At 31.4% G+C, this 20,577-nt stretch overlaps 1 protein-coding gene across 1 annotated transcript in view; it reads right to left on the bottom strand.

Moving 5' to 3' along the window:
- The window catches only part of LOC140447700 (pickpocket protein 28-like), a 162,023-nt gene that overhangs the window by 127,154 nt on the left and 14,292 nt on the right, over positions 1-20,577 (bottom strand). Inside the window, exon 2 of the mRNA XM_072540498.1 lies at positions 17,978-18,167. Within this exon, the coding sequence (XP_072396599.1) occupies positions 17,978-18,123 (146 nt within the window). The 5' untranslated portion in view covers positions 18,124-18,167. The remainder of the gene's footprint in view (positions 1-17,977; positions 18,168-20,577) is intronic.

The raw sequence follows: 20,577 nt of genomic DNA, 5'->3' as shown, positions 1-20,577 counted from the left end.
AACAGATATACAAGCTAAACCAATTGCATTACGTACTAGTCTTGAAGCTGTAGCTGTAACAGTTACTTACCAAAAACATATTAACATTTGCAATATATATCTGCCTCATCCCAACGATCTCAATTTACAAGAATTTAGAAATCTTATAGATCAAATTCCAAACCCAAAAATAATTTTAGGTGATATGAATTGCCATCATCCGGCATGGGGAAGTCATAAAACTGACAAATTCGGTAATTTATTAAATCATTTCATTGATTCCTCAGACTTAATACTACTTAATAATGGAAAATCGACCAGATTTAACTCTTACAACGGCTCATTTTCCGCCATAGATTTGACATTATGTAGCCAATCATTGTCAACTTATCTCTTATGGAATACTTTAGAATCACTACACGACAGTGACCATTTCCCCATTCATGTAACCCTTAATAAATCTCAATCTCCTAAATTCCCAATATATCAATCTTGGAAAATAAAGAATGCAAACTGGAACTCCTATCAGATCGACATCCAAATGAAAATTGAAAATTTCCAATTAAGCAGTGACATAAACTCTGACATTAGATCCTTAAATAATATCATAACAGAAGCTGCCTTAACTAATATCGGTAAAACTAAACTCTGTAATAGACAACCAGTGCCTTGGTGGACCAGCGAAATCGCACTAGCTCTATCTATAACAAAACGTGCGTTTAATAAACTTAAAAAGCATAATACGGAAGAAAATTTACTTAATTTTAAAAAACTTAGAGCAAGATCGAGATATCTCATAAAAAAAGTAAAAGAAATACATGGGAAAATTATGTTTCTTCTATAAATTCATCGACCCCTTCAGCTGTCATTTGGTCTAAAATTCGTAAACTCAAAGGTTCCAACTCTTTTAGACAAATAAACTCCTTAACTCATGGTCAAACACTAATTACTTGCCACAAAGCTATTGCAGAAACATTTGCTGATATTTATCAACAAAATTCTAGCAATAATGATATACCTCAGGAAATGTTAACGCACAAGGAAACTATAGAATCCTCTATTATCACCATAAACGATACCAATGATCCTTTAAATATCGCTATAACTCTTCAAGAATTAGAATTTACTATTTCTGATTTAAAAAACGCCTCGGCTGGACCAGATGACATACCACCAATATTTATAAAAAACTTGCCATTTACAGCTAAACTAGTTTTATTAGATTTATTTAATACTTGTTTTCTAAAACATAAATTTCCTGATCTTTGGTCCCAGGCTGTAATAATTCCCATCATCAAGCCCAACAAACCTAAATATAAGCCCACTTCTTACCGCCCCATCTCGCTAACCTGTAGTATGTGTAAAATCCTGGAAAAAATTTTAAACCTTCGTCTAGTATGGCACCTGAAAAATAGTAATCTCCTTTCCCCTTATCAAAGTGGCTTTCGAAGAGGTAGATCGACGTCAGATAACCATGTTACTTTACAAACCTCAATTAATGAAGCTTTTGCAAACAACCAAAAACTAATTGCTATTTTTTTTGACATAAGCCAAGCTTTTGAGAGAACTTGGAGACACTGCATTTTGAAAAATCTAAGCGATAACGGGATTCAAGGTAACATACTAGCATTTGTAAACAATTTTTTAAATAATCGATCAATAGAAATTAGAACAAATGGCCTTAAAAGCTCAACAAGAACATTAGATAATGGTATCCCTCAAGGTTCCATCATAAGTCCAACATTATTCTTAATAGCTATTAATAGTGTTATTCATGAAATTAGAGCACCAATTAAAGCCAGTCTTTATGCTGACGACATCGTCGTTTATACTAAATCAAACAATATAAAATCGGCAACTAAAATTTTACAAAACTTTTTAACTCAGATTGATAATTGGACGTTAAAAACTGGGTTTAAATTCTCTACAGAAAAAACACACTACATAATTTTTAATAAAAACAGATCTCGGTATTCAACTTACCTAACTTTAAATAATTTAGCATTAAAACAATCAGAAGAAGTTAATTTTCTAGGTTTAACTTTTACCAGAACCTTAAATTGGAACTTGCATATCAATAATCTACAACATTCCTGTCAATCTAGCTTAAATATACTCAAAATTATGTCTAATAAAGTTTGGGGCGCAGATACTAAAATATTAATAAACTTATATAAATCACTCATTAGGAGTAAACTAGATTTTGGTTGCATTTGTTATAACTCTGCAAGCAAAACTACCTTAAAAAGGCTTAACGGTATTCAATCTACAGCTTTGAGATTAGCACTTGGTGCATTTAGAACTAGTCCCACTAGTAGTTTACAAGTCCTAGCTAAAGAGCCACCTCTAAACATAAGGCGAAAACAATTATCACTAAACTATATTGCCAAAATTTCAATTCAAAAACAACATCCTCTTTTCTCTCAAATTTTCCACCCTGGCATCCTCTCTTTTAAAAAGGCAACAAACTGTATTCCTCTAATAGAAAGAATAAAAGTCACAAATTTTAACATGGATTAACTTAGTCTATTGCTATATACAAATGCAATCTCTCCTCCATGGACAACCCGCCTACTTACCATTGACCTAACACTAAGAAAGTATCCCAAATCATATACAAACTTCTCGATAATTAAACATCTTTTTGCAGAAATCATATCAAATTACCCCAACTACTTACAAATCTTTACCGACGCCTCTAAAACCGAAGATGGACATGCTGCTGCTTACTATTCTGATGAAGAGAACTCCTACAGCATACACTTACCTACAAATTGTAGTATACTCACAGGTGAAACCACAGCTATATTAAAAGCCTTAACTTTTTTCAAAACGAGTAACAATATGAAGTGCGTCATCATTACAGATTCACTTAATGCCTTATTGAAATTAAAGCAAATTTATACAACAAATCCCATTATACAAACAATAAAAAATGAATTAGAAACACTTCATTCCATGGGAAAGGACATAGCTTTCATTTGGGTACCATCGCATACTGGAATCTGGGGAAATGAAAAAGCAGATCAACTAGCAACTACAAGCCGTATCAACTTAGAAGATACTACAAAAATGACAAAATATCCTTATTGTGACATGAAACATCTGATTAAAGATCATTGCAGTAACATTTGGCAAAATTACTGGGAAAATTCAGTAACGAAATTAAACCCAATATGTCCAAAGGTGAACAGCTCTTTAAATAACCCCACAAGTAGACGAGATCAAGTAATTATAAACCGTTTAAGAATTGGTCATACTGCTGTCACACACAAATTTTTAATCACTAAAGATCCACCGCCAATTTGCAATAACTGCTCCACTTAATTGACAGTGAATCACTTCCTACTTGACTGCCCATGTTTCCAAAATCAAAGAAGAATGCATGGAATTCCAGACGACCTCAAATCCATCTTGACAGATAAGAATTTAAATGTATTAAGTTATTTAAAAGATATAAAATTGTATAATACTATTTAATGTACATAATCGTATTAAAACTATTGTGTTTGTCATCCCACTAATAACCCTGCGTGGTTGATGTGGTATAAGTGTTTTAAATAAAAAAAAAAAACTATAAGCTACTGCATGTGATACAGAAATATATATAAAAATAATTTGTTGCTTGTACCTAAACGTACTGTAATTTCTTAGTTATTCGTTAACAAACTCGTTAGGAAACTAGAAATGGCAAGTAGGCATTTGAATTTCTTCGTTTTATCTACATATAAAGTCTTTAACTTGCAGCTTGATTACGGATTCATAAACTGTCGTTAGATATTGTCACAAGGACTTTAGATAGAAAGTTTTTCGACATATTATGATTGTTAAAAGTTCCAAAGAGTATTATCCTCTTGTAAGACTTTTCGTTTTTATGGTTTCTGTGGATCTACATCTGTAGAGCGTCTCTACGATTTATAATGGCTACTTAAAGTCTAGATTTCAGTACCACACAAAAGCGTTGACAATATGTAAATTTTTTTTCTCCTCTGTCTTAGCTTTAGATTGATGTTATTATTGTAAAAGAGATATTTTATTCTCATCAAAGTTAAATGAGCCAACTTAAATCTGTGCCCAAATCTCAAAAATATTTGTGGATTTGGTGATCATTTGATGTGAATTTCTGCTTAAGATCATTAATTTGTTTTTATTAACATTAATATTTAATAACTATTGAACCTATCTGCTACTTCACCTTTAATAAATGGTCTAGTCAATACTTAAATATACAGTCTTATGTGTACTTTTCAAAGAAATATATTAACTTAAAAAATAGCTAAAGCAAAATTGTGAATTTTTTTACCAAAATGTGTCAGCATCACGTACATATATGATTGACATTTTAAAAGAAAAAGAATAGATCGTAGAAGGCACTTCATATTGTATGGCTCCTTTAAAATCAGGTTCATAAAATAAAAAGTCTAAAATTAGTTCAAAATCCAAGAGAACCATTTTCTAGTCTAGTACAGGAATTTACCTCATTCTTTGGTCAATTTACAGTGGAACCACAAAACGTAGTGTGAAGACTCAAGGTGTACCCATACAAGGGGAGACTATCTGGTACACTGATACACAGCTCAAAAACATCGGCTAGTGTAGAAGCCGTATAGTAGAGATAAAGCAAGCGATATATTTCCCAGTAAGTCTATCTAAGGATGTCATAATTTTTCAGGCAGAAATAATGGTATCACTGCGTGTAAGAAATAGAAATGCAGAAAGGAACGTACCGTCCAATTGCCATCTTCACAGATAACCAGGCAGCGTGTAAGGCAATCAATTCTAAGCTAGTATGGGATTGTGCGAGTACCCTAAATAAACTACGAGACTGCAGCAGGTTTACGGTAGCCTGAGTTCTGTGGCACGAGGATTATAAGGGCAATGAAAAAGTTGATTGAAAGCGTTGCAAACATAGTATGGCTGCAAAGAAGTGGGCAGCTCACAAATCTCTTGAATGGAGATATTCATGAATGACAGAAAACAGTTGATTACAGAACATTCGCCAACAATAACGGTATACCTAATAAGCAAAAAGAAAAACAGTAAGTTTTAGTAGGCTATTAATAGGGCACTGTAAACTACATAGGGTATTGAAGCTGATAAGGTTGGCAAATGATGACCTATGCAGATTGTGTTACCTAGAAGAAGATATAGTAGAGCACATTTTTTTTTGTCAGCGTAATAGACTGCAAAATGAGTTCTTTGCATTAGGCGAAGAAAAACCATCGGCGAAGAGCTAGATGAAAGGTTTCGAAGTTAGAGGTCTACAATAGACCTTAAAAATGTCACAGACGAATATGCCAAAAGCCACCTCATTGAATATATCTATCTGTCCTATTAGCACATGCTCATCTAGTATATATTTTGCCATGTGTTTCACCTGGTATATTTTCCCAGTAAGATGACCCTTCTGCAGTTTTAGACTCTCTGTTCATCAGGTATAACTCTGCAGCTTTGGTCAATTGTTTTGTCTGCCATATCCCTCGATGTCCACTAGGAATTTCTAATTTCATTTATGATATTACTATGTCTTGATCTAACTGGTACGTTATTTAGATTTTCTTGCAGTCTATAATATCCCATGCTTGCTCCTCCTTATAATTATATGTACAAAAGGGAGATCCAGTAAGGCATCCAAGTCTTTGCACCCTGCTTAGTTTAAGAATGTCACTTTTTTGCTTCACCTTTGACCACCATATTACTCATGCAAACGTAATTGTTTGTTTTACATATCTGGACCTCATATTTTTCATCAGTATATCTGGCTACCATTAAGGTAGTTACCTCTCTCTTGTTCTATCTGCCAATTCCAAGTAAGTCTCAAGCCTAATATTACCCCAAGGTATTTTACTTCACTGATCAGATTTAAATGGGTACCATTTAGGTTTAGAGGATCCAATCCCTATAAATTCTTTCTTCTGATAAATTTAAAGAATTTCGACTTCTTGAGGCTAATGTTAGCTTTTAAATTTAATGTAGACCAGGTCATCAGCATAGCTCAGGACATAATGTCTGTTGTTACTAAGTCTAGCACATCCACGACCATATTCTATATGAGAGGAGATAAAACTTCCTCTGCGTATAGCCTCTGTCTACTTGTACTGACACTATACCCTAGTAATGTTGCTTATATTACACGGCTCCTCAGTATGCAGTATATCCATTTGTAGCTTGCTTTGTCTATGCCTTTAAGACGAATCACCCTTTTCTACGATCTCTTCGAAGGAGGTGTTTTTGAAAGATCCCTCCATACAGACAAATGCAATCACCTCTTGGTTTTCCAAAACGTACACCACCCTCTCTACGATATGGTGCAGTGCCCTTTCCTATGGGGACTCTTGCTCCTCGATATGCATGCTGTCACTATAGTATTAACTTTTAACCAACATACCATCACTTATATGTCTACCGAGCAGTTTTTCTAGAGTAATTAGTACGAATGAGAAAAGCAGATGTTGCAAAACACATAGCATCACAAAAAACGATCAATCTTATTTAAAAAAAACACAGGTGCCTATTAGAACATATCATTACTATCTATAAATGTTAAGAGAGGTTATAGAAATTTAAAACCACATGATTATTTTTAATCGACATGAAGTGGATGCAGTTAAACATGTATTTTTTAACGTATTTTGATGCACATAATATATCTTTCCAAGGTGCACTGGAAATTTCAATACGGATCAAATAAAGCATACCTTCGGGTAAGATCATTCATAACTGATGTATCACAGTAGCAATACAGGGTTACGTTCACGTTCTCTTCCGCATGGCCTTTGATAAAGAGTATACAATGTATCATTACAAAAAAAAAACAGATGCAAAATGCAACTTAAATTGTTGCTACGTTTCGATTAAGTATTTCTAACATGAGGATATAATAATACTTTCATATTATATTCTATTTACTAATCTACTTTGCTACTAGTGGAAAATATTATAAAGCTTTAATTTTTAAGCGTATATATATATATATATATATATATATATATATATATATATATATATATATATATATATATACATATATATATATATATATATATATATAAGAAATACTGGATATTATTGACTGTCGATATAAACAAACAACACAGTTTCTATAACATCCCGGCCAAACCTACTCACTGCAGCCCTAATAAACTGTGTTGTTTGTATATATATATATATATATATATATATATATATATATAAATATATATAAATATATATATATATATATATATATATATATATATATATACATATAAATATTTCAATAAAAAATTGCATTAATTTAAATGATGATGTAATTTATACTAAACTGTAATAAATCACAATGTTACAGGGAAAAACGATGTCAACCTTTCTAATAAATTGAAACAATTCTAAATTAATGCACTTTTGGAAGAAATAAACGGATATTAAATAATTACCTGATAGTATAACACCAAATGATTTCGAGTTACTCCACCTTTTTAACTCACTGCACAGCTCTTAGCTCTCATAACACATATATTTATATATATATATATATATATATATATATATATATATATATATATATATATATATATCTCGATATATCGCACCCTTATTCAAAAAGAGAAAAACTCAAAATTTGCGTTTATTGAGTATTCATTATAAAGTGAAATAACTATGCAAGGAGAATGTCTAGTTCAACCTTTGGGCATTACGATGAAAAATGAAGGAGATAGATGACAGTGTTTCTCTTTTTGACTAATAGGCGGGAACAAATTGATACCGATAAAGTGATCAAATTCAGTAATGAGTCGGTGTTATGAGAGCTAAGAGCTGTGCAGTGAGTTAAAAAGGTGGAGTAACTCGAAATCATTTGGTGTTATACTATCAGGTAATTATTTAATATCCATTTATTTCTTCCAAAAGTGCATTAATTTAGAATTGTTTCAATTTATTAGAAAGGTTGACATCGTTTTTCCCTGTAACATTGTGATTTATTACAGTTTAGTATAAATTACATCATCATTTAAATTAATGCATTTTTTGATTGAAATATTTAACCACATCATGACTGATTAAGTATTGCTTTAGTATTTTAATATTAAGATATCAGAAAAGTAGTAATTTTTTGTGTTACTTCTGTTTAATAATAATTATTGTCCAATTATTTTATAATTTAAACTTGTAAAGTAATTATTGTTAGTAAGTGGTTATTTAATTTAATTTATTATATAAAACATAATTTTAAGCGGTATCTTAATTTTTAAACTTTAAGATGTATTCGAGGGCACGAAAAATACTCGGCTTAGTTGTTGAAAATACAGTGCTGAATTCTAAAAATATTTCATCTAATTATAATTCAACTGAAAAATCTAATCATGAGGTGAGTATTTAAAATTTTTACCTGATATTTAACTGAGCATTGCCGCTAATTCCTCTTTTGATTTTAGTTATTAAGTGAAAATAGTTTAGTTGTTGAGATCCAGAAGAATGGAATCCAGAAAGCTATAACTGATGAAGACGATGATGAAAAGGAAGTAATTTTCTATTCGGACAATTATTGTGGCCAGAATGAAAATAAATATTTAACATCTCTATATCTTCATGCTGTGCAAACATTGGCAATAAAAAGCATAACACATAAATATTTAATAAGGGGCCACACGCAGAATGAGGCTGATAGTGTCCATAGCCTAATTGAAAAGGAAATTAAAAAAATTTAAAATTTGGTTCGATATACACACCAGACCAATATATTGCTTTAATTAAGAATACCAAAAAGTTCGATAATTGTTCATGAACTAAATTTTGAATCTGAAAATCTTTGAAAGAAAATCTTTTTTCTATTTATTATAAAACATGATACAAAGATGAAAATTACCGGGAAGTAAATGTTAGAAATAAACGGAAGAAAATGAAACGAATTACAGAAATAGAACTTCAAGCAGCCTATTGTGATAAACAAAAAATAAGTGAAAATAAGAAAAAAGACTTAAAAGAACTAATTTCAAAAGGATTAATTTCTTCTTTTCATGCTGGGTTTTATAATTCTATATTTTAATTTTTTTTAATATATTGATGATGACTATTATGAGTTTAATCAAACTTAGGTATAAATTGTTTCATAAAATGTGTGATTTAATTTTGTATATTCCAATGTAAAATTTTTCTTTAATAATTAAAGATAAAACAAAAAAACACGACTTTTTATTTAAAAGAATCCTATTTTATTTGTGAAAAAATATTATTATTTCAGTGGTTTATTTTTCTAGTATAAGTCAATACCGCAATAAGTCTAAATAGTTTACCTACATGATACGTGACTTTAATATAAAACTGCAATATTTAAAATTGTTTCGACTTTGTCTAAATTATGATATTACAATTTTCATCAAAGAGTGAAATAAATACGAACTTTTTTTATAAAATTAATTTAAACGTATTACAGTTTAAAAATATAATAACATGGAATCAAAAGATAATAATGCATTATTTACACTACCCATTTATACTTTTGGAATTACTATACACCATTTTTATATTTTTTTATAGCAAGTTAAATTGTCTATAAAATATTACCAAACTTTAAACCCGTTTTCCCTCCAAATTGAAATTTATATATATATATATATATATATATATATATATATATATATATATATATATTGTTATGATATGTAAAATCGAGAAAAATATTGGTTTGTTTAAAAATATTTCAAAGTTCAAAAACATTAAAATAATTCAGATAAGTAGAATAATATCCAACAAACATTTCGAAGAAGGAAAGTTATTAAATTCTTGGATTACCTGTACTAAACAAAATGTAAGCTTTGCATAAATTATTTCTTTGTTATACTTGAGTGACCCGCATAATTTTAAGTGAAATCCAAAGACAATTGAACGGGGTTTTCCAAAATACATTAATGCAGTGATTAGAGACAAATAGAAGAGATTTTAGAAAGAGGTTTTTGTTAGTTTTTAAGAATTATAGAAAATATTATTTGTAAATAAGTTTTAGGAAATTTTATAATTATAGGTAAAAATTTGTTTGTTATCGAAATGAAAAAATGGGGGAATTGTGACGAGTTTTGATTGGCGGAGATTGAAAAAGGTGGGATAAGTATGTAGGAAAAAGTTTAGCAAGATTGAGGAGAGAGAAAAGATAATCAGTTGGTTTTCCAAGTCTGTAAGACGAACAGTGATTGTTCTCTGGTGGTTCCCAAGAGTAGCAAGCAGTAGTGTTGAATGTTAGTGAGTTTTTTTGGAGTTAGTGTATCTGACAGAGGCTGAAGCAGCAAAATATTGTAAGTCATATTTTCCTACTTATATTCCAAGAGTCACTGTTCAGGCCAACGAGAGATTCAGTTTATCGTAAGGAGAAGATATTCCAAGAGTCATTTTTCACTCGGGCCAACGAGAGATTCAGTTTATCGAGAGGAGAAAGGCTATCATAATTTGAATGATTGTTGCTTTTGAAGGAGATCATTAAGGACGATATACTTGCAACAATCTGTTGTAAGATTGCTGATTACATAGGGAGCGGTTGAGAGGAGATAATACAGTCTACAAGGAACAAGGATTTGGACCACTCATCATCAGAGAGAGATATTTTTGTTTTCTGCAGTTTTTTTTCTTTTATTGATAACACAATTTTTACACGTAATTTAGAAAGGATATAAATATTTTGATTAGGAGAGTTAGAATAGTTTGGGATTTTGAGTTTTCAATTAATATTGTTTGTACCATTAATTTTGATTGTTTACGTACGGAGAACAAAATTTTGAGAATCCTTATATGAGATTTGTTTATTGAAAACTTTTGAGTGTGAATTATTTCATTATTTTTATTTCAATATATAGTGTTAGATCATATGTGTTTTTTTATTATTCCGGTATTCTCTGGATTTTACCTTTCACATGTAATAGCATAGATATTGAAGCACGAATTTAACCCTGAGATAAAAGAATTAAAAATTGTGATAGAGTCATAATCATATCATTTAAATAATTTTAATTAATTAAAAAAAATTAATTAGCTAATTATTGCTTGGCGTACCAAGACTTTAAATATCACAATAACTGGCGCCCAACGTGGGGCTTGAAAATATCGCAGCTTTACATTTGAAGGAAGGGAAAGAGATCTGGAATAAGTACAGGTGATCCAGAGATAAAAACATATAACATTGAGGGAATTTGAATTTGAAAGTATTTTGACAATTTTTCCAGGGAATATAAATTTGATTTATTGATTGATCGTAGTGAGTGGATATTTACTGCTATTGAATTATTTGATTTTATTTTCTTTACCAATCGTACATTTGATATTTATTTTGAATTATTTGAATTTTACTGATTGCATATTTGATATTTGTCGTGAAAATTTAATACATTTGGGGAGAAATATTGTCGTGTTCTGAAACATATAGAGTGTTGTAAAATTTCACATTTGGCGGGGACAAAAACAGTAACGAAAAGAAACAACATGTCGACCACAAGGAGTCAAAGCAAAATGCAAGAAAGGAAGGAGGATAACAGAGAAGAGGAAACAATTATTGATGAAGGATCGGATAATGAAGGAAATGCTACAATAATGGAGGAAAGAAAAGAAACAGGGATGCTGGAAAAATTATTAGCAATGATGCAAATACAGACAGAAACAATAGAGAAAAACCAAATTGAAACATCAAAGAAAATTGATAGAAATCAACAAGAAACAAAACAAACAATGGAAGAAAACCAACGGGAAACAAGGCTAGCAATAGAACAAAAATTAGAAGAAAATGATAGAAAAATGGAAAAGCGTTTTGACAAATATGAAAATGAGGTAAAAGTCTGTTTAGAAAAAGTCAGAGAAGAAACAGAGAGGAAACTAGAGATGCAGAGAGAAGAAATAGAAACTAAAATTAAAGATATTAAGACTGTACAGAAAAAAGAATTAGAACAGTTAGAAGAAAAATTTGAAATGGCGCTACAAGAAGACAGGAAGGAAATAGAAAGAAGATTAAAGCAAAATGAAAAACAAATGGCAGAAATTGAACTAAGAGGGGTAGAGAGAAAAGAAGTTATCATCCATGGAACAAGCGAGTCGAAAATACAATTTGGCGGGGATATTCGGAAAACACACCCAGTACCGTTTGTTAAAAATTTGAAAACCAAATTACAACATATTAGATATTTTGACGATTGCAAAGAAACAATTAGAAACTATTTGAAAGAAGGAGCAGCGTTATGGTATGAAAGCAAGGAAGATGAGTTTGAAAATTGGACAGATTTTGAAAATAAATTTCTCAACTATTTCTGGGGGGAAAATAAACAGAGAGAAATCAACCAAGAGCTACAGAATGGAAAATATCACGAAAAAATGGGAATATCTGAAGAAAGATATGCTTTGCAGATATATAACAATTCAAAATATCTAGAATACAAATATTCTACCGAACAGCTGGTAGAAATGATCAGCAGACATTTTGAGGAAACGTTGGAAGATCACGTGATTTTGGGAAACTATCAAGATATTGATAGTTTGTGCCAATTCCTTCAATTAAAAGAAGCGAAAAGAAAATAAATGAGAAATAGAAGACAACATGACCAATATAATGGAGCGGAAAGAAGGTATTCATCAAATTATGACCAGAGAAACCGACATCCCAGATCAACAAACGAATATAGGCCGAGAAATTACAATAATTACAATAGACAACAAAATTACGATAACCGGAATGATACACAAAATAGAACAAATGAAAATCACAACAGGAATAGAGATGCACAAAATCCTCCGAATAGGAATACGAACGAACAAAGGGACGATAGAAATAATCAGAGATTCCAACGACAAAACAGAAGAGAGATGAATCATGTGGCAATAGAAAAGGAGGAAGAAGAAGTATTCAATGAATCCAGACAGGATTTTCAATAAGGCATCCACTAAACAAAAGTAAAAAACTCTCCGGTATATTTTGTCACCCGAGAGAGTTTATACAGTTGGCGGGAAACGAAAAACAAAATTCTAATTCCAGTCTAATTTTTTTAGATGCATTTATAAAACATAAAGCGATTAAAATTCTGATTGATTCTGGATCGGAAATTTCGTTAATCAATAAAAAACTAGTAAAAGAATTAAATATGGACAGATTTGTGTATAAGATTCCGAGGGTTGCTTTAGTGGGTGCAAATAATAAAAAATTGACGACAGTAAACGAAGGTTTAGGAGTACGGATCAGAGTGGGAGACCAATTCTATATTATGCAATGTGTGGTGATCGAAGATCTAAATCATGATATGATAGCGGGAATTGATGAATTGAGTGAAAAACATATCACCATCAATTTTTCGGAAAATCAACTGGAAATCAGAGCAGAACCAGACAACATAGAAGAAGAAAAGGAAACAGATAGGAGAAAATTTTCTGAAAGGATAAATGGACAAGAAAAACATAAAGAAATCAATATGACGGTAGAGGATAAATCGAAAGCTCAAGAAAAAAATCAATCCGAAGAGGAAAAGAGAATAAAAAAAAGAAGAAGAGTTCGAAAAGAAAGCAGGAAAAAAAGGAAGTTATAAGCAGAAAAATGGAAGGAGCCGAAACATGGTGCTCGGAATACCAGATAGAAATTAAAGATAAAGAAAAAATAGAAGAAGAAATAACGGAAGAGGACAGAGAAGAAATGGCAATTATGGACGAGAATCCAGAATTTTGTGAAGAAGTAATACGGACAGTGAACACATGTGAACAAACTGAGGATGAAAGAAAAATAATATGTGGAGAAAACATGGAGAAGGAAATAGAGAAGATTTTAGAAAATTATGGAGATCTCATTAATGAAGAAAGCCGAGTGGCTAAAAATTATGAACATTCTTTTAAAGTTAAAAACTTAGAAAATTTTAAATCGAAAACATATCCAATCCCGTATAAATACAGGAAAAGCGTCGGACAGGAAATTGAAAATAAGATCAAAGACAAGGTGATCGAAAGATGTGACTCTCCATATATCAACCCGATAGTATGCGTAAAAAAATCAAATGGTGATTTGCGATTATGTTTAGATGCAAGAAACATTAATTCGCACACAATCGCGCAATACGAAGCGCCTTTGAACATAGAAGCCATTTTTGGACGAATCACAGGATCACACATTTTCTCCAAAATCGATTTGAAACACAGTTTTTGGTTAATACCTTTGGCAGAAAAGTGTCGAAATTATACCGCTTTTTCTATCGACGGAGTGGTGTACCGATTTACCATTTGGACTACAAAGTGCATGCGCTGCTTTGGTTCGCGCATTACACACAATTTTAAATAGGCATGGAGAATTTGTTGTACATTACATAGATGATTTATTAATTTTCTCACCGGATATAACAAGCCATCTACGACATATTCATACTGTTCTCGAAGAACTTGATCAAGCCGGATTAAAATTAAATATTCAAAAGTGTCAGTTTTTCCAAAAAGAGGTATTTTATTTAGGATTCAAATTAGACACAAAAGGGATTAGTCTTGCAGAAGATAGAATTGAAGTCATAAACAACTACCCTAGGCCAACCAATTTAAAAACTTTGCGAGGATTTTTAGGAATGGTAAACTATTTCAAAAAGCTGATACCAGACCTCAGTACAAAAGAAATACCGCTAATAGCATTACTTAAGAAAAATGTCAGATGGAAATGGGGAACGGAACAAGAAATCGCTTTCAAAAATTTAAAAGGAGCGTTTTCCACAGCTGTAAGAGTGCACCACCCAAGATATGAGCAACCTTTCATTCTCAGGACCGATGCTTCCATAAAAAAATTTGCAGGGGTGTTATCACAGATACAAGATGATATAGAGGTGCCAATATGTTTTGTTTCCCGTGTAACCAAAACGTATGAGAGAAAATACAGCGTTACTGAATTAGAGTTTGCCAGTGTGTTATTTTGTGTAAACAAATTACGTTTTTACCTACTTGGGGCAAGATTCACCATTGAAACGGACCACGCAGCGTTGATACACATAATGAAAAATAGGTTGGTAAATAATAGAATTCATAGGGGCATTCTTTTACTCCAAGAATATGATTTTGAATTTAAATATATCAAAGGAACGGACAATATTTTGGCTGATGCGTTGACGAGAGATGAACAATTCCGCAAAGAGGATCACAAAACTCTCCACGTAGGCATGAACATAATGAGAGAAGAAGCAGGCTTATTTTCGTTGGCCAAAATCAGGGAAAATCAGGAAGAATTGAATGAAAGAGAAAAGCAAAGGGCTGAACAAGAAAATAACCTATATTTTAAGAGGGTCGATGGTAAAGAACTCTATGTAATCACGGAGCAAATGGCAAAAGAAGTTTTTTTAAAGTTACACTGTGACAACGGACATATTGGAAGTAGAAAGGTGTGGCTTATGTTCAGGGAGAACTACATTTGTCGACAGGACTATACAATAGCCAAAGAGGTGACTCGAAATTGTGTGACATGCCAAAAGTGTAAAAGTAGGAACTTTAAAAATGAAAACGTCACAAAAAACGTCGTAGCTCGGAAGAAACTGGATATTGTTGCTATTGATATGTTGAGCGATTTGATACCAACAACTCAAAGGAATAAACACATATTAGTTATGGTGGATCTTTTCTCAAAATATGTTAAATTGTACGCATGCAGAACCACAAAAGGAATTGAAATACTTAGGAAGATAGACAATTTTATAGAAACGGTGGGAAGACCAGACAATATTTTATTGGACAATGCGACATATTTTAGGAACGAACGTTTTAAAAGGGAATTAAGAGAGAGGGGCATCGATACAAAATTTATAAGCATCCGTCATCCACAGAGCAACCCATCGGAGCGTTTTATACAAGAAGTCACAAAATTTCTACGAATTGCCGCGAAAGAACATTATCGACATTGGGACAGAAAAGTGTTTGAGATCGAGACCTATTTGAATTGTGCTCCAAATACGGTTACCAAAGAGACGCCTTTATATATAATGAAAGGAACAATGCCTACAAGACTGTGGGAAGACACCGCCCCCAGACAATACGAAGAAGTGATCGAGTTGGTTCAAAGAAGATTGAGACGAAGTGGAGAGAAATATCTCCAAAGACAAGAGAGAACCCGAAGAAGAAGGCCGATCAAATTCCAGAAAGGAGATAAAGTCTTAGTGAAGGCACTGAGGGTGTCGAATTTACAAAATGGTATTTGTGCTAAATTGATGCCGATATTTGAAGGTCCATATAGGGTCAATACGGAAAATGGGGTAAATAGTTATGAATTAGCGCACATAGAGACAGGAAATATACGGGGTATTTTTAACATTCACGACATCTATCAATATCATGAATAGATTTTAATAACATAGTGAAATAATTTGATCCTAGAAAACTTTTGTCATTTTTAAAATTTAACAAAGAGTTTTCGGCAGATCAAATGGCGGGGATTTGTTATGATATGTAAAATCGAGAAAAATATTGGTTTGTTTAAAAATATTTCAAAGTTCAAAAACATTAAAATAATTCAGATAAGTAGGATAATATCCAACAAACATTTCGAAGAAGGAAAGTTATTAAATTCTTGGATTACCTGTACTAAACAAAATGTAAGCTTTGCATAAATTATTTCTTTGTTATACTTGAGTGACCCGCATAATTTTAAGTGAAATCCAAAGACAATTGAACGGGGTTTTCCAAAATACATTAATGCAGTGATTAGAGACAAATAGAAGAGATTTTAGAAAGAGGTTTTTGTTAGTTTTTAAGAATTATAGAAAATATTATTTGTAAATAAGTTTTAGGAAATTTTATAATTATAGGTAAAAATTTGTTTGTTATCGAAATGAAAAAATGGGGGAATTGTGACGAGTTTTGATTGGCGGAGATTGAAAAAGGTGGGATAAGTATGTAGGAAAAAGTTTAGCGAGATTGAGGAGAGAGAAAAGATAATCAGTTGGTTTTCCAAGTCTGTAAGACGAACAGTGATTGTTCTCTGGTGGTTCCCAAGAGTAGCAAGCAGTAGTGTTGAATGTTAGTGAGTTTTTGTGGAGTTAGTGTATCTGACAGAAGCTGAAGCAGCAAAATATTGTAAGTCATATTTTCCTACTTATATTCCAAGAGTCACTATTCAGGCCAACGAGAGATTCAGTTTATCGTAAAGAGAAGATATTCCAAGAGTCATTTTTCACTCGGGCCAACGAGAGATTCAGTTTATCGAGAGGAGAAAGGCTATCATAATTTGAATGATTGTTGCTTTTGAAGGAGATCATTAAGGACGATATACTTGCAACAATCTGTTGTAAGATTGCTGATTACATAGGGAGCGGTTGAGAGGAGATAATACAGTCTACAAGGAACAAGGATTTGGACCACTCATCATCAGAGAGAGATATTTTTGTTTTCTGCAGTTTTTTTTCTTTTATTGATAACACAATTTTTACACGTAATTTAGAAAGGATATAAATATTTTGATTAGGAGAGTTAGAATAGTTTGGGATTTTGAGTTTTCAATTAATATTGTTTGTACCATTAATTTTGATTGTTCACGTACGGAGAACAAAATTTTGAGAATCCTCATATGAGATTTGTTTATTGAAAACTTTTGAGTGTGAATTATTTCATTATTTTTATTTCAATATATAGTGTTAGATCATATGTGTTTTTTTATTATTCCGGTATTCTCTGGACCTTACCTTTCACATGTAATAGCATAGATATTGAAGCACGAATTTAACCCTGAGATAAAAGAATTAAAAATTGTGATAGAGTCATAATCATTTCATTTAAATAATTTTAATTAATTAAAAAAAATTAATTAGCTAATTATTGTTGGCGTACCAAGACTTTAAATATCACAATAATAATAATATATATATATATATATATATATATATATATATATATATATATATATATATATATATTATTTTTACTTGTAAGCTTTCATGTTGTTTAATTCAGGGTGTTTAGTTGTCGATTGTATAAAATATTAATTGTTTGTAATGACTGTAGAATTTGCCTAATAAATAATACAATAATATGCCTGCAACATAATAAAACTAACCTTTCGTACCACATTCTTTTTTCATTGCTAGCTAAATATTTTAATCCATGAATGCTACTATTCTGGCAGTATTCCCTAAAGTATAATTTCACATTGGAAGATAGGTCATCTTTTGGTGCACTTTTATTTATACCTGTATCTTTCATTATTTTCTAATATAATATACAATAAACAAGCAGACTGAAAATACCTACAATAAAATAAAAACATAATTATTATTAGTCACATTAACTACACACGTATAACCAATAGGGGTAGAACGTCTCAGAGCTTATTAAATAACCGACATAATGTAATAATCTGGAAAAAATATCGTTTTTGGACGATTTTCAAACTTCTGATCTTTCCTGTTAATTATCAATAATTATTTACTGCTACAAAGCACTATAGTTTGATTCAAAGTTAGATATGATGCTTAATTTTTACCGTATAAAACCTCTGGAGGGATTCAGACTTTTTCATTGGTTAAAAGTTTGCTTAAATTTATAAGCGAATTCATTATTTTATTTTATATGTATATATATATATATATATATATATATATATATATATATATATATATCTATTTATATATGTATATATATATATATATATATCTATAATATATATATATATATATATACATATATATATATATATATATATATATATATATATATATATATATATATATATATATATATATATATATGTATATATATAGTTGTAGATTTATTACTTTTCTAGATCAGCTAATTGCAGAAGTTTCCCAGACTTCAAGGACGAAGTCAATTATTCCGGAGGAGAAATGAGAAATGCAATGCTCAAAGACCCAAGCCGACCGATGAACCGGAAGCACACGTAGCATAACCGAACCAATAAATAGGTGCAACATACTATGTTCAACGTTCTTTTTAATTTGTAATTTCATTATAAGAACAAAAGTTACATAACTTGTATTTTTCCAGAAGGAAGAGCATGCAGAGAATATCATCGGTGATCGTCATCCTGTAATTTTTTTTTATCCTTTATGACGATCTTTGCAGAGGATCAAGTAGTGATTCCGCAAGACCAAGACGACCTCAGCTACATGATGAAGAAACTACAAGAAGAATATACCAAGGCTGGCCTAGATATTAACGCCGCGAAAACAGAGTACCTATCTACAAGTGAAGAAGACATAGAAGATCTACAGATTGATGACAACGTAACAATCAAAGGAAAGGATAAATTCAAATACTTGGGGTTTATAATCACGAAAAAGGCAACAACAAAGGAAGAAATTACACAAAGATTAGAACAAACAAGAACAGCAATCCGACAACTTACCTCAGTATGGTGGGATAGACACCTACATATGAAGACAAAAACACAGATTTATAAAACATTAGTGCGAAGTATTATGACATATGGGGCTGAAAATTGGATCATAAACAAGAAAAACAGCAGTAAGATAGTAGCAACAGAGATGGAATGCCTGCGAAAATGCTGCAGAGTAATAAGAATGGATAGGAGAAGTAATGACGAAATAAAGCAAAGAACATCAATAGAAACAGATATACTAACATATATAAAACAAAAAAGACTAAAGTGGTATGGACATGTAAGAAGAACTGGCGACAGCAGATGGATAAAGAGAATATCTTAATGGAGCTCCATAGGAAGGAGGAAAAGTGGACGACCCAGAAAATCCTGGAGGAATGAAGTAGACAACGCCATGAGTAAAAGAGGCCTAAACGGTGGAGAATCGACCGGTTGAGCGAAGAAAGGCAGTGAATACTGTAGAAGCCATGAATATATGTATATATCCTGTATGAGCAATATAAACGATATTTTAGAAATAATTTAGAAGTTTTATTTGAAAATCTTGTCTTGGATACAAGTAGTTCTAGAAATAACAGTCATAATTCTAAAAAATCTTTAAAAAATCAAAAATGCCTATATCACATACTGATATTTCTAGTCTATGTGCTATGCGCTACTGAATTTTCTACTGGAGATAATCTCTCCACATTTATTAAATCTGTTGATAATCTAATCGTATTCTTGGATACACAAGAGATTACCCACCTACAAGAATTTGTTTTGAATGCCCATATCGCTTTTTGTATCAAGGGCGAACCTAAAGATTTTTTAAACTATTCCAATAAAACTCTTTAAACTGAAATTTGGCCTAGTTTACTTGCTAAGTATGGCGATAGACGTTCCGAAGAAATTTTAGTGAATGGATTATCTACCACGGTAGAAAAACATAACGAAAACTATCACCAATATCACCAAAGGGTTTCCAATAATTTAAATGATCTTCTACAGACTGTCTCTCTTAATGACAATGCTGCCACAGTTGCCTTCAAAACCCCGTGTTTTAAGAATATTGCTCTTAATACATTTTGTACCGGCATAAATGTCTCCTATTGTAAATATTGGTCTCATTTCTAAATTAACTCTCTCGAAGAACCCCTTAAAAAATATAACTGATAATATGATAACCATAAAAGCCAACAAGAGTACATGAATTTTTTAAAAGGTCAACAAAATAAGCGACCTAATAGATTCAGACAAAAACCAAATAATTCAAATCAAAATAATTCAGATAGGTTTAATAATAGAACCAATATTTC

Source organism: Diabrotica undecimpunctata, chromosome 8 (assembly GCF_040954645.1).
Source record: "Diabrotica undecimpunctata isolate CICGRU chromosome 8, icDiaUnde3, whole genome shotgun sequence".
NCBI classification, from domain to species: Eukaryota; Metazoa; Arthropoda; class Insecta; order Coleoptera; family Chrysomelidae; genus Diabrotica; species Diabrotica undecimpunctata.
The sequence above is the reverse complement of the archived record's forward strand: the minus strand, read 5'-3'. Positions and strand labels throughout refer to the sequence as shown.